Source organism: Bufo bufo, chromosome 2, assembly GCF_905171765.1.
Source record: "Bufo bufo chromosome 2, aBufBuf1.1, whole genome shotgun sequence".
NCBI classification, from domain to species: domain Eukaryota; kingdom Metazoa; phylum Chordata; class Amphibia; order Anura; family Bufonidae; genus Bufo; species Bufo bufo.
This window is the reverse complement of record NC_053390.1, coordinates 551654719-551671177: the sequence shown is the minus strand read 5'-3', so window position 1 is coordinate 551671177 and position 16459 is coordinate 551654719. Positions and strand designations below refer to the sequence as shown.

The following is a 16459-nucleotide window of genomic DNA, read 5'->3' as shown; positions in this document are numbered from 1 at the left end:
ACTTACAAGACCTTTTGGCTCTGCTACATCCTCACAGTTTATCTGACACATGTTCACACCTGTGTGTGGAGCATATTCTTTCTAAAACGCAGATATTTCCTCCGGTAGAATGATGGTCCCCCTGATGGACACCAGACTGACTCATTATAGTCAATGGGCTCTTTCGGGGGCCACCTTTGGATCTGCATGCTGTTTGTATCTATGACAGAAGACTGATGGGCTCCATACAGATGGTTGATGACAAACTCTAAACATCAATCTCTAGAGAGAAAACTTTTTACACGTGTAGCAGAACTGAACTATCTTCTAGGACAACCATGAAAGAACACGGTCAGCTCTGCTACAACTGTAAGCCCCCAGTGACCACCTGTTCCCGTCACTCCCAGCCTGATGGTGGTCAGCGGTCACATTACCTGTTAGGAGCAGCAGACATGCCAGCAGTGTCGTGCACACAAGCTTCCCATCCATCCTGAAGGAATATGCAGGGGCTCAGAGATCGTTGAGAGGAGATCGGGCGATGCTCTCAGGGATCAGCAGTGGTGCTGAAGCAGCCAGCCAGTGTGTGCGCTACATGAGGAGCAGGTGCCGACGATCCGGGAGCGACCTCTCATCTGCTGTCCATGCTTCCTTCCCCCGTCTATAGCAGACCCGCCCGCACCTTCCCACGCCTCTCTCTCCCACAGCCCTGAGGAGTCACTGTGTACAGCGGGTGACAGGCCCACAGCGCCCTCTACTGGACACGGGCCTGCAGCATCAGCCCTGAGGAGTCACTGTGTACAGCGGGTGACAGGCCCACAGCGCCCTCTACTGGACAGCACACGCTTCCTAGAGTTCCCCGTGTAGGGAGGGTTATGATAATTACAATACCATAGATGAGGGGCCCCTGCAGCCTTGGGCCCCTGAGATAGATAGGGGCGCCAGACGTATGGTATTTTATTAAGCACTTTCTCTCTTCTGTGAGTTTTAAGGGTTCGGCTACATGCACACGAACGTATTTTGTTTCCGTGTCCGTTCCATTTTTTTTTTTTCGGATAGGATGCGGACCCATTCCTTTCAATGGGTCCACAAAAAATGCGGACAGCACACCGCATGCTGTCCGCATCAGTATGTCCGTTCCATAGCCCTGCAAAAAAAATAGAACATGTCCTATTCCTGTACGTTTTAGGCATTGTTACAATGGATCCGCAAAAAAAAAACGGATGGCATACGGATGTCATCCGTTTTTTTGTTTTTTTTTCCGGATCCGCAATTTGCGGACTGCAAAACACATACGGTCGTGTGCATGCCTGGCTGGCAGGAGCTCACCACAAGGGTTTGGACTGGAAGAGTGTCCCTGCGCTGAACCCTTCCCTGATGGCTGCCGGACACTGAAGATGACAGAGCTATATACCTGAGAGCTAGAATCACTTGCACAAGAGCTGTCTCCCTCCCTACGACTAGTGTTTCATCATGGAAGAACTTCACCAGAGGTTGTGGTACTGCCAAGATGAAGAGCCCAATCCTCCTCCTGAAGTCACCAGCGTTCCTCCGAGAAAGAGCGACTAGTCACCAGCACTGCCATCCCTGTTTCTCCTCTACACAGATGTGTGCCATTCATCCAGATGCCAGGTGTCCTCCTGTCAGGAAGCCGAGGGCACGAGAGAAAGAGCTGAGGCAAAGAGACTTCCGTCTGGAGATATCGGAGAGGACCCTGCCAGTTGAGGTCTTCTCCTGAACTACCCTACACCTCTCCTGTGCAGCTTTGCATTCAGGCCTCTTTCACACGACCGTTTCCCCCCCCCACCCCCCGTTTACGGGCCGTTTTTTGCGTTCCGTATACGGAACCATTCATTTAAATGGTTCCGCAAAAAAAAAAACTGAATGTACTCCGTATGCATTCTGTTTCAGTTTTTCCGTTCCGTTGAAAGATAGAACATGTCCTATTATTGCCCGCAAATCACGTCCCGTGGCTCCACTCAAGTCAATGGGTCCGCAAAAAAAAAAACGGAACACATACAGAAATGCATCCGTATGTCTTCTGTATTCGTTCCATTTTTGCAGAACCATCTATTGAAAATGTTATGCCCAGCCCAATTTTTTTCTATGTAATTACTGTATATGCCATATGCAAAAATGGAACGGAAAGACGGAACAGAAACGGAAACACAATGAAAACAAAAAACGGAACAATGGATCAGTGAAAAACGGACCGCAAAACACTGAAAAAGCCATTCGGTCGTGTGAAAGAGGCCTTACCCTGTCAGCAGTGAACATCAGGCTGACCCACACGGAGCTTAGGAGTCCACTGCTGCCAGCCGTCTTGGACAACCCATCCAGGAACATGGTGACGTGGTCCCCTGGCGCACCTTCTACTTTATTTAACCCTTTATTTAGATCTGTCCCTGACACCAGCACCAGTTCAGTGTTAGCAGAAAGGGTTTATGTCCATGCTTCCTTTACACCCTCTAGTGTCAGTGAGACTTGTCTGAAGGGAGCTCTTTCTTGTGGGTTGTCCCTCTTGGGTTATCACCTTCCCCTCTGGAGCAATGAATTTATCGATACTTTATCATTGCTTCCTTCCTCTAGAGAACTGATTGATGGTCTGGTGAGAGGGAAGATAATAAAATCCTAAAATCCTTTTGGTGCTGGGTGAGATTTTTCCTGAAAAGTGTAGAAGTTTATTCTAGCACTTAGATATTATTTTGGAACCATATAAAAATTTCAGAGGTATGGACTGGTTCACTTATGACAGTTTCACCAAAAGCTATCAGTCCATAAGCCAGAGGTGGCCAACCTTACCCCTACAAGATGCACCTAGGTTTTAACAAAGAAAAATAAGAAGAAAAAAAATATTTAATCCGATCTGAGGTCTGCTAAAAATATATTTTTCTTGTTTTTCATTAGCAGAGAAAAAAAAGAAAAAAAAGACCTCAGATCAGACTCAGATCCCCAATCCTAATCTGATCTACAATAAGATCCCCAAACCTCATTAGACCTCCAAATCAGACCCTCAAAATAAGACCCCCAATGCTCGGATCAGACAACACAAATCAGACTCCCAGTGTCAGACCCTCAGTGCTCAGATCCCCCCCATGCTCAGATCTCCCCCCCTTATTAGATCTGACCCCCCATGCTCAGACCTGACGAACCCATGCTCAGACAAGACCCCCATGCTCAAATATGAACCCTCATGCTCAGATCTTCCCACTCATGCTTAGATCAGACCCCCATTGCTCAGATCAGAACCCCTCCATGCTTAGATTAGAACCTCCCATGCTCAGTTCTATAATTAAAAAAAAAATCTCTTCCCTCTCCTGATCAGGCACTGGGCTCCTGCTTGGGCACCTGCTACTCTGCAGGTCTGACACTCTCTCCACTGTGACCTGATGAGCACAACGTCAGGTCATAGTGCGTGTCTCCACTTACTACATTCTCACACTGTGTGCATCAGGACGTAGTGGAGAGTGAGCTGGAGCGGCAAAGTAGTAACAGTGCCCGATCAGGAGAAGAGATCTGAGCATGTGGTGGAGAGTGAGCCGGCCTGACTGCTCCCAGGCTCCACAGCTAGAGCCTCACTTGAAGAAGCAAAGAGCCGCATGTGGCTCAAGAGCCACAGGTTGGCCACCCCTGCCATAAGCAATTAAAGAGGGGCTTTAACCCTTTCCCTGGCTGGGTCTTTAAAGATGGCCCCCCCTTCTGAAGGGAGCGGGTGCCATAGCCGCGGGTGGCCTGCTGTTTCTTATAGCAGACACCTGTGGCTAATGTTCGCAACCGACAGGAATGCCGATCGTGGACATTTAACCCTTCAGATGCTGTGGTCAATCCTGACCACGGCATCTGAGCTCATGAAACACCAGAAGAGCGCTCTTCCGGTTATGCTCCGGCTCCCCCTTGCGGCGATCGGAGGAGCCGGATATTATATGCAGCAGCCCCTGTCTTTATGAATGATAGGGGGTCTGCTGCATAGAATTTCCTATGGAGCCCTTGACTGTAATAGGGCTCCATAGGAAACAAGCAATTCTCTCATAGACTCCAGTGCTAGTGCATTGGAGTCTATGAGAATAGCAATCTAATGATTGCATGTTATAGTTCCCTATGGGAACTATAAAAACGTGTAGAAAAAAAAGGTTTAAAAAAAAACATAAAAATTCTAATCACCCCCCTTTTCCCCCAAATAAATATGAAAGAACAAAAAAAAAAATACACATCATGGGTGTCGCCATGTGCGAAAACGCCCATAGTATAAAAATATAAACATATATTCCCCATACGGAAAACAGCAAAACGGAAAAAAGCGTCCAATTGGCCAATTCGCTGTTTTTGGTCTCTTCATTTTCTACAAAAAAAATTCATAACAAGTGATCAAAAAATCATACACACCCGAGAATGGTATCAATGAAAAGTTCAGATCGCCCCTGCAAAGAATGAGCCTCCACACAGCTCCGTTTCTACATAGTTTAGACCCAGAAACATATAAAGGCACGTTACACTATTCTTTCAGTTAGTCTTCTGACTACTATTTGCCTTATTTTAATGTGTGCCAACATTTACTTTTATAAAACTCTACTTTTATTGTGCTGATTGTTAAATCTCTTCCTAAACCATTTAACTGTTCCCATTAAAATGATCAGTGTGTCGCCTCGTTATTCTTCATCTTCTATTCTAGCACTATAAGGCTACATGCACACGTCTGTTGTGTGTTTTGCGGTCCGCAAATCGCGGATTCGCAAAACACGGATGGCGTCCGTGTGCGCTTCGTAATTTGCGGAGCGGCACGGACAGCCTTTAATATAACTGCCTATTCTTGTCTGCAAAGCGCGGACAAGAATAGGACAGGTTATTTTTTTTTGCGGGGCCACGGAACGGAGCAACAGATGCGGACGGCACACGGAGTGCTGTCCGCATCTTTTGCGGCCCGATTGAGGTGAATGGACCACAACGGCCGTGTGCATGAGGCCTTATCCTTAGTGCTGTAGAGATGTGGTGAGAGTCTGGTAGCCGCGCGCTGTCTCCAGGCTCTCAATCCTAATTTACCTTCTTTCTACCACATAGGTTAAATCATTTTCTCCCTAACGTTCAGGTGTCCCTCAGACACTGCCCCCCGACATGTTTCGCCAGCTACTCTGGCATCTTCAGGGGATCGGGCAGGGAGGGTCTGATGGCCATGGCACGGATCTTTTATAGCTACTATGATGTCATCGCTATTGTTCTATCTAATCGGTTTATACAAAACTATTATTTCTTATTTACGCTTCTATTGGTGCCAATACCTTACTTCTCCTCCTCCTTTCCAATATCGTCCCTACTTCTCGTGTTAGCTCCACCAATTCCCGCACATGTCCGCGCACTTAGAGCAATGGACATTGCAGTGCGCTCTCTGCGCACACTCCAGAACTTAGATCCGCAGCTCTAGCTTTCCCCATTACAGCGCATGCTCAGAAACTTAGATGTCTGCTCTGACTTTAGCGTTTCTGCGCATCCTCAAGATTTTGGAATTTAGCTCTACTTTATTAATAGCTGGGCATGCCTAAAAAAAACATATTCAAATTGGGCTCTATTTTAATCAATTCATCTATATTACACCACCTTTATATTCGTTCGTCCCTATAGTCATATATAATCATGTAAATTATGGAGAATAATTAGAGAGAATAGTTTTTTTTTTTTGCAATTTCCCCCCATTTGGAATTCCCCCCCCCCCCGCTTCCCACTACATCATATGCAATATTAAATGGTGGTGTTGGAAAGTACAACTTATCCGGAAAAAAACAAGCCCTCGTATGGCTATGTGAACAGACATGGGAAGGCAGGGAGCGCTAAACGAAAACACAAAAACACTGTGTCCAATTCCACCATTCGCAAGAGTCTTTTTTTTGCGTATAACAAAGCTACTTGCAAATGGCAGCATAGCTGTCGCTACAAGCATGAAGGAGCCGTTTGCGTTGGTTCTCACCCTCCTTTTCGCGGTTTTAAAAAAGCCAACCAAGCCGTACCTCCTCAGCCAGGTACCAAAGAGTACATTCACAAAAGCATTGGCCTCAGTAAAATGGCAAAGAATGCTACCATTGCTAGAAGCATTTCCAAACAAGGTGATATCCTCAGTGGTTATTTTTGTGGTAAGGGTTCTCAATGGGTTGACAAGCTGTCATCTCTCAAAGCTTATATTCCAATTGTAAGGGATAAGCTCCTTCTTGAATTGCAAGAAGGGCGTATTGCTGGCCCTTTTGCCAACTTACCCTTTTTGAATTTTAGACTTTCCCCACTAGTCATAGTTCTCAAAAAGGAACCTAACACTTTTCATATGATCCATCACCTTTCCTTTCCTAAAGGTTCCTCCTTGAATGACAGCATTAACCCTGAACTGTCCACAGTGAAGTATGCATCCTCTGAGTATGCCGTTGTTTAGCTTCGCAAATTCAGCCCCTGGTGTCCTTTTGGCCAAGGAGGACATTAAGTCGCCTTCTTCCAGTTCACCCAGCTGGGTTTTCATTTTTGGGTTTTCAATTTGATGGATCTTTTTATTTTGACAAATGGGTGTGGCTAGCCTTTTTAGTGATGTCTCTATTGCCTTGTCTTTCCTGTCCAGTCTGGTACTAAACAGCTGGCTTTAATCAATCATTACATGTTCCCAAAATGGTGCATTAAAAACGATAACTTATTCTGCAAAAAATAAGACCTCATACGAGTACATTGATGAAAAAAACAAAAAGTTGTAGCTCATGTATTGCGATTAAAAAAAAATGTGCGTGGTCACTAAGGGTTTAAACATGATTAAAAAATACTAATTACCATTTCATAATTACAGTAGGGATTCAGTACATATTTAATCACAGAACCATAACGGTATGATAGTATAAAGATACAAAAAATCTTGTGATGCCCCGCATCTATCTCATTAAAGTAAGGTATGGCCGACTACCTCTTTTTAGTTAGTTACTGACAGCAATGATATATGGGGTTAGCGTAAGACATCCTAGGCAGTTCAATACCGCCTCTGAACTAACCCCTAGATCATTATAAGTCTTTCCTTACTGTGCAATGGATGATAAAGATATAATATCATATGGTTAGACTGCAAATGGGCCTTACTATCTGTAACGTACCTTAGATTAAGTGTAAAATGGCGACTTCCCCTCGACATGGCGAAGTCTAACTATATGATATTATATCTTTATCATCCATTGCACAGTAAGGAAAGACTTATAATGATCTAGGGGTTAGTTCAGAGGCGGTATTGAACTGCCTAGGATGTCTTACGCTAACCCCATATATCATTGCTGTCAGTAACTAACTAAAAAGAGGTAGTCGGCCATACCTTACTATAATGAGATAGATGCGGGGCATCACAAGATTTTTTGTATCTTTATACTATCATACCGTTATGGTTCTGTGATTAAATATGTACTGAATCCCTACTGTAATTATGAAATGGTAATTAGTATTTTTTAATCATGTTTAATAAAAAGTGAATTTTAAAGGAACAGAGTATTACTCATATGTTGTTGGTTTAGTAGTATAATTGAGTATTCCTGTCAGGTGAAGGTGTTGTTACCTTGTGGATTGAATATAGTGATGATTCAAGAAGGTAACTCTTATTCATCAGTTTATAGTATATTAGCTGGTATCTCCTACTTTCAAAAGCTTTATGATGTTAGACCTATCAATAGCTTTTTTCAAGTTAAACAGGTCCTCAAAGGTTTCCAGCGCAAGTCCCGTGTCCCGGATATGTGTTGTCCGAATACTATTGAGTTGCTCATTCAGCTGTTACCGGTTCTAGCCAAGGTATGTTTCTCCCCCTTTGAGGCCTGTTTGTTTAAATTCTTATTGGCCTTTTTCGTCGATCTTCGTATTTCAGAGCTAGTGTCTAGTAATCAGAGTTCTCCCTCTGGCTTATCATTGCATTATGTTTGTGGACTTTGGCATGAATCTCTGCATCAATAAATCTAAGACGGACCAGTTTGGTAGGGGTGCATGTACTTGCCCTTTCCCAATATTTGTCTGTTAGGCCACCAGTAAAGGGTCCTTTGTTCATGCATGTTGATGGATATCTGGTCACTATCTAAGAAATGCATTGCCATGTTATATTTATCACATTATCTGAGTATTGTTTAGTCGTAAATTGTTGTTTATATTGAATAGCCTCTTTTTCATTGGAGGTGCAGTTTCTCTTAATCCTCCTAAATTGACTAGTTGTTATATTTAGTAACCATCGGGGGAGGTGACAGCTGGTAAAGAGGATATAGCTATTTTTCATCACAGGTTTATAGTATGTGCTACAAACTACAAACCTCATGATTTAGTATAATCAGACAGCACTCCAATTGATACGGTGAAGTAATTTGTGAGTTTTATTCAGCCGGACATGATGCACAACAGATTAAGGCAACGTTTCGGGCTAAACAGTGGCCCTTCATCAGGTCTAGTTGTGCCCACGTGGGAAAAACGCCGGCGCCAACCGTTTTTTTTTTCACGTGGGCACAACTAGGCCTGATGAGGGGCTACTGCTTAGCCCGAAACGTTGCCATAATCTGTTGTGCATCATGTCCGGCTGAATAAAACTCACAAATTACTTCACCGTATCAATTGGAGTGCTGATTATACTGTCTAAAAGTGTTGTTCCTGAGGTGGAGCTAGGAACATATCCAGACGAGCACCCACAACAGCCAGATTGTTGTTGAGTACTGTGATCACCCCTAGGTTGCACAACAGAAGAACCTCACAGCGTATCTAGTTCAAAGGCAATCCCTTATAATAAATTGTTATACAGAATGTTTCTGTGATCACATCTAATAAGGGGGCATATTTTGTGAGCTAGTGCCGCACTATTGCGCAATTGCGCTTTTGAATGTCTTATATACCGCATGCATATATCTTCATGGAGTTATATATTGGCCATTATATGATACATATTACAATCTGAGAAGAACATCAAAAAATCCACCCCATATGTTATCAGTCTCCCGGAGGAACCCCACCTTCAATTAAAGGACTACTTATAAAAAGGAAGCCAAGATACTGCACTGTCTACCACTGATGAAGGAACGAGTTTGTTCCGAAACACGTTTGGTGTAAAGAGACAGAGTGAGGGATGACTTCTACATCAATTAGGGAATAATTTTTATCCTATCTCTACCAGAAAGAAATAGAAGAGCATCGGAACAGATAACGATCAGCTGATCCAACACATCCAGGAAGTGCCGGCAGTCCCGTGACACGTGGGACGCCGTATAAGCGTTCCAAACCGCGAGCATAGAGCCTGCAGAGTTTGCCTCACAAGCATCTTCGCGCTCCAGGACTGGTAACGTAAAATGCTCATCTTAGTTACCGTTTTAAATCAACACTGTTGGCACTTCGACATCACATGCCAGCATCCAGCAACTTATATACAATGACGGGTGTGGAATTACTAGGCATCTTCATGTGGAATTGTTAAGCATTCTTATGATACCAGCAAAGAAAATATTCTGTACCACATAAGTAACAAAAATACGGATATAAATATCAGCTTGCTGTGAAATACAGAATGCGAATATATAGACACTGGAAAGTTTGACCTCATTCCCCATTGCTAAATATCTGCAAATGTAAATTTGATATTATCATTCAGGGGGTATAATATACTCCAGTGTACGCATACACAATTATAAATAAGAACTCATTGGGATTGGAATTTGAAGCCCATCTTATGACTATTTTTATCTTTATCTTCATCGATTCTTATATTTTTTAAATATATTTGCATATGTAATGAATTTTTTATTTGATTGACACGTTATGATATATACCGTATGTTAGGTAGGATAAGTAGTTTTTATTGGTACTATATGAATAAATTCCCAAGATTATATAACTATTTTTAGGCGTAGTTTCTATGCAAACAACCGGATATTTGAGTGCCCTCCATATCAATCTAGCAGAGCATTGAATGGGGAGATCTCTGGATCCATGTGAGGTACAGGGCTGGTTCTAGCTCTGTTAGAAAGAATTTGTCAGGTACTATATGATGTCAGATTATAGTTTTTTACATTAATCATGGCATAACCCCTTTAAAATTTAGTTTTTGAACATTTTGTTTCTAAAAAATATCTACAAAATAATATGCTATCAACCTCAGCTTTAACTAAAGCCCGATGTGTTGTAGAGGAAAAAAAATAGCACATTTTAGATCGACAAAAAAAAGAGCCAAGATTGAAGAAAATAAATACGGTAGGTGTTTCCACTTAACAAAGCTTTTTGGACTTTTTTTTTAATTTATAAAAAATGCATGTGTTTTGTTGGTTGGCATTTTTTTGTCATATGGCATTTGACACCAAGAAACTTAAATTGCCCCTACGACAAAATGCAGTAGTTACTGTCCGTTTTATAATTTCTTATTGACCAACATGTCAGGGTACTTTCACACTAGCGTTAGAAGAATCCGACAGGCAGTTCTATTGCCGGAACTGCCTGCCAGATCCGGAAATCCATATGCAAACAGATATCATTTGTTGCCGGATGCGGATCCGTTTGACAAATGCATTGAAATACCGGATCCGTCTCTCCGCTATCATCCGGAAAAAAGAATCCGGTATTTATTTATTTTTCACAATTTTAAAGGTCCGTAAAACAGGATTCGTCAATGCGCCAATTTCCTGAACACTTGGTACCGGATCTGGCATTAATACATTTCAATGGCATGTGTTACGGAATTTTGGCCGGAGAAAAAAACGCAGTATGCTGGACAGAAGACATTCTGATGCATACTGAACGGATTGCTTCCATACAGAATGTTTAGGACAAAACGTATGCATTTTTTTCCGGTATTGAGCCCCTAGGACGGAACTCAATACCGGAAAACTTTAACGCTAGTGTGAAAGTAGCCTAACGTGTAGCAGCAGTTTTTTGGGGGGGTCCAGATAAAAAGGTGACAAAAAACACGGCATTTCTTTTGAAAAATTAAAAAGTAGTGTGAAATCATGCTCACATGCAAATGGGGCTCATTTACTAAAGACTGGCATTTCACATGCCAGTCTTTGTAAAAATCTGCCTGGTGGAAGATCCTACCAATTTATTAAAGCTCACATGACACTTAATAAAGTAGTTGCGACTTCTGCTGGAAATCCAGACTGGAGTACATTCCTAGTGTAATGTGCACCAGTTTTGTAACACGGACATTCTGCCTGTGGCCCTCCATCCCACCCCCACCCACTTTTGGGAAAAAGCTAAAATATCACAAATTTTGTTGCAAATCAGCACTTGCAGCAAAAAGGTGACTTTTAAACGGCAGAAAATGTTAGAACGTTAGTTCACGACACCCGCTAACTCTTAAGACCACATAAACCTATAAAACCACACACATGACATAACAATAGACAAAGAAAATCATTCATTGCTATTCACGGTGATGCCATTAGGAATGCAGAACCGGCCTAGCACACTTGTAGCTTGTGTGTTAAGTGATGCAGTTAGTTGCACTTTTTTTTTTTATAATCACTGGAAAACGTTTGCAAACTCAGATCTAAGTCGTAATTATGTCCCTAATTACAAGTGATTTTGATCACTGGTAAGAAACAGTTTTCAAAGCAACTGCTGTTTCACGATGACAAAGAGAGACCAGTGTACATACGTTGTTCATCCTTCTAGCAGCATATATGTACACTGCTCAAAAAAATAAAGGGAACACAAAAATAACACATCCTAGATCTGAGTTAATTAAATATTCTTCTGAAATACTTTGTTCTTTACATAGTTGAATGTGCTGACAACAAAATCACAAAAATTAAAAAATGGAAATCAAATTTTTCAACCCATGGAGGTCTGGATTTGGAGTCACACTCAAAATTAAAGTGGAAAAACACACTACAGGCTGATCCAACTTTGATGTAATGTTCTTAAAACAAGTCAAAAAGAGGCTCAGTAGTGTGTGTGGCCTCCACGTGCCTGTATGACCTCCCTACAACGCCTGTGCATGCTCCTGATGAGGTGGCGGACGGTCTGCTGAGGGATCTCCTCCCAGACCTGGACTAAAGCATCTGCCAACTCCTGGACAGTCTGTGGTGCAACGTGACGTTGGTGGATAGAGCGAGACATGATGTGCTCAATTGGATTCAGGTCTGGGGAATGAGCGGGCCAGTCCATAGCATCAATGCCTTCGTCTTGCAGGTACTGCTGACACACTCCAGCCACATGAGGTCTAGCATTGTCTTGCATTAGGAGGAACCCAGGGCCAACCGCACCAGCATATGGTCTCACAAGGGGTCTGAGGATCTCATCTCGGTACCTAATGGCAGTCATTCTACCTCTGGCGAGCACATGGAGGGCTGTGCGGCCCTCCAAAGAAATGCCACCCCACACCATTACTGACCTAATGCCAAACCGGTCATGCTGGAGGATGTTGCAGGCAGCAGAACGTTCTCCACGGCGTCTCCAGACTCTGTCACGTCTGTCACATGTGCTCAGTGTGAACCTGCTTTCATCTGTGAAGAGCACAGGGCGCCAGTGGCGAATTTGCCAATCTTGGTGTTTTCTGGCAAATGCCAAACGTCCTGCACGGTGTTGGGCTGTAAGCACAACCCCAACCTGTGGACGTTGGGCCCTCATATCACCCTCATGGAGTCTGTTTCTGACCGTTTGAGCAGACACATGCACATTTGTGGCCTGCTGGAGGTCATTTTGCAGGGCTCTGGCAGTGCTCCTCCTGTTCCTCCTTGCACAAAGGCGGAGGTAGCAGTCCTGCTGCTGGGTTGTTGCCCTCCTACGGCCTCCTCCACGTCTCCTGATGTACTGGCCTGTCTCCTGGTAGCGCCTCCATGCTCTGGACACTACGCTGACAGACACAGCAAACCTTCTTGCCACAGCTCGCATTGATGTGCCATCCTGGATAAGCTGCACTACCTGAGCCACTTTTGTGGGTTGTAGACTCCGTCTCATGCTACCACTAAAGTGAAAGCACCGCCAGCATTCAAAAGTGACCAAAACATCAGCCAGAAAGCATAGGAACTGAGAAGTGGTCTGTGATCACCACCTGCAGAACCACTCCTTTATTGGGAGTGTCTTGCTAATTGCCTATAATTTCCACCTGTTGTCTATCCCATTTGCACAACAGCATGTGAAATTGATTGTCACTCAGTGTTGCTTCCTAAGTGGACAGTTTGATTTCACAGAAGTGTGATTGACTTGGAGTTACATTGTGTTGTTTAAGTGTTCCCTTTATTTTTTTGAGCAGTGTATGTATGGACGATCAGCCCCATCATTGTGCCCAGAAATCAGACCATGGGGTATAGAGTTTGAGCTTAGAATGAAAAGTCTGAACACATTTGCTGTTTTTGGTTAATTGTTTGTGGTATTTTTTTCTGGCATTTTTTGCACACAGCATGTTTGACTTACCAGCGTTCTCTTAATGCAGACATCCTCAAACTGTGGCCCTCCAGCTGTTGCAAAACTACAACTCCCAGCATGCCCGAACAGCCTACAGGTATCAGCCTACAGCAGGGCATTGTGGGAGTTGTAGTTTTACAACAGCTGGAGGGCCGCAGTTTGAGGATGCCTGTCTTAATGGATAGAGAAGTTGTTGGCAAAACGCCTAAAAAAATTGCAGAAAGAAGAAAGTAAAAAAAAAACACGTAATCCAATGAACAAAATGGCAGTAGCAAAAGAAAAATAATTATTTTGTGTTCTGCATTTCATATTTCTCATAGATTTTCAGCTAACACATGGAGCTGGCATTTTTAATTGTACTGCAAACAAAACACCAAAAAACTACTACTTGTGAATGCACCCTAAAGATTTGTTCACATGAACGTCTTCTGCGTTCCGTATACAGGCCGTTTTTGCATTCCGTATACGGAACCATTCATTTCAATGGGTTCGAAAAAGATGCATCCTTTGCTCCGTTCCGTGGCCCCGCAAAAATTATGAGACATGTCCTATTCTTGTCCGTTTTGCGGACAAGAATAGGGCCTCCTGTTCCGTTCCGCAAATTGCGGAAGGCACACAGGCGTCATCCGTGTTTTGCGGATACGCAATTTCTGGACCGCAAAACATGGCATGGTCAGGTGAACAAGCCCTAAAAGGATTATTCCGATCTTATAAAAGGACATCAGGTCACTGATGTCATGTTGCCTTAAGATCAGTGGAGGTTCTCTTCTGAGACCTCCATGATCCCAAGAATTAAGGGGCTGACACACGGGTTTAGCACACTGCCCCCTTCTAAGCCTTCCCTGCACAGCGGCACTCCCAGTCACCATTTTGTGCAGGGAACTGCGGCCGGTCCTGTTTACTTGAATGGGGCTGCGCTGTCAATGAAGTAATGAAGTAATGATCTATTAATATTGTATTAGAGATTACACAATATCACAAAAAATTTATTTGTCTGCCTTAACAAATAAAGCTCCGCCCCTGATTTGCTGAAATTGGCATGTAATGCAATCTTGCATTGAACTTATTGCACGCAATTTACAGGTCAATTATTGTTCAAGATCGCATTGCAAGACATTACATGTCACCGTGGAACCCCAGTCTGAAGAACGGTTCACATTGTAATAGTGTGGGGATTAAGGACTTATAGTTGTCACATGGGTTATAGTCATGTTACAGTCTAAGAAATCTGCTGTAGCACTTCCAGAGAAGAGAACACAGGAGTGAAAGTGGTCATGTGGGAAAACCATGTGACTGGCATCATCTTTAGCACTATAGACGTTGTGCCCGTTACCATCCAGTGTGTACTCAGGCCTTGAATTTAGGTACTGCAGCATCGTCAGGCGCACTACTTGGGGTTTCTTAAAGTAGATATTTGTCGTGACGCCAGTTGCAATGAAGCAACAATGGCACAGGACCCCTTTTAGTGATACGGTAGTGATGGTACCCAGGTGTAGGAATGCCAGAGTGGTTTAGGGTGGCCTAAATGTCCCTTAATGGTGTTGCACGTGTCAAGGTGCTCCTACCTGGATACACTGGAACCCCAGGCGTGGCCGTCCGATACACAGAAAAAGGGTAATAGTAGTAGGGGATAAAGAACAAATTGAGTCCAGACTTTGTGATGAAGTTGATAATAGCTTTACTTGAATAAACTCTTCTCCAAACGATGTACAGGCTTTGTCTTGGTTTCCAGCAGGCTTTGGCATTAACTATGGCAGGCAAACTCCTCTCTGCTACATTAGTTGCTCTCTGACCCTGCTGTGCTGACAGGATAGCTATAGAACTCAGCTTCTTCTTTATGCTGTACTTCACTTTGTAATCTGGTCTGTCTCTGACTTTGTCCAGGGAACACTTTTCTCCTGGTCTCTGAGGCTTCCAGCTTCTGCCCCCATGTCCAGCTGAGCTGAAGGTGATCCAGCTGGCCTAGACAGGACTCATCCAACAGGAACGTGCAACTGCTGCCTTCCCCTATCAGGGGGTAAACCTCAACCTTCCCCTAGCAGGGAGTAAAACTAGACTCTCCCCTAGCAGGGGGTGAGCTGAACTAACTCCTAACTAACATGCCTCCCTTTCTGCAGCCAGTGGGACATGTGCACCACACCACAGAGGGGGTTAGAATGAAAAGGAAGGTTCCACTCTAGGTACCTGTAGCTCTGCCATGCTTGCCGCCATCTGCTAGTAAACCAGACACATTACACTTGAACATAAACAATTGCAAAATATGATGCAAATTATGCAGGACCTGGAAATAAATACATAGGATGACACGTGGTTAACCATAGAAGATAGTGGCGGGGTGCAAAGGTGGTAATGCCACTCTGGGCCGCTACAGTTCCGAAAGTAAAGAATGAGGACATTTAGGGGGGAATTTATCATGAGGGGAATATTTGAAGTCAGTTTTGCTTGAGTCTGTGTTGGAGTGCTTCATGGGAGATTTGGTATATGTATAGGACAGCTCACCCCTCTCTAGAGAAGGAAGTGGTGCTCCAATCTATTATTGATGCACCTTCAATAGTGTGTTTAGAGAAATAGTATATATATCTAGATGGGCACTCATGCAGTCGCAATCACATGGAAGTTACAAAATTACACATTTATTGGATCTTAATAGAAACAATAATTAGGAAAAAATGACTAAAGGTTTCAAAATTGAACAAAATAATAAATCATATAAGAAATAAGAAAAAAAATAAGAATAAGGAAATATAAAAAAATACATAAAAAACTCTGATGAATCAATGTCTTGCCCAAGATGATCGGCAATCCAGCGGGGTGTCAGACAGTTTTAGCACATATTAGCATACTAACATCTGTAACAGACATGGCTAGGGATACTGTTGTCTCTATTATCCCTTGTATCCTGAGTTCACTTGTAAATCACTCTTTTTATATCCAAATTATAGCCGTATTTATACCTGTGGTTTATGTCCATATAGAGATATCCTTGTTATCAATAATACAAATATGTCTAGTTGGTTATGCTGGTGGTTAGTTCGTTCACAATGGGGTGTTGCTTTTTATGTTCACTGTTAAATACAATATAATGTATCTTTTGTGGCGTCCCACGTGATAGAAAACTAGTGAG

The 16459-nt window shown here is 43.2% G+C and overlaps 1 protein-coding gene across 2 annotated transcripts in view; it reads right to left on the bottom strand.

Annotated features, from left to right (window-relative positions):
* The window catches only part of PARM1 (prostate androgen-regulated mucin-like protein 1), a 75985-nt gene extending 75351 nt beyond the window's left edge, over window positions 1–634 (bottom strand). For both annotated transcript variants that reach the window (XM_040418113.1, XM_040418114.1), the window contains exon 1: window positions 414–634. In XM_040418113.1, the coding sequence (XP_040274047.1) occupies window positions 414–468 (55 nt within the window). In that variant the 5' untranslated portion in view covers window positions 469–634. The remainder of the gene's footprint in view (window positions 1–413) is intronic.
* Window positions 635–16459: the final 15825 nt, after the last annotated feature.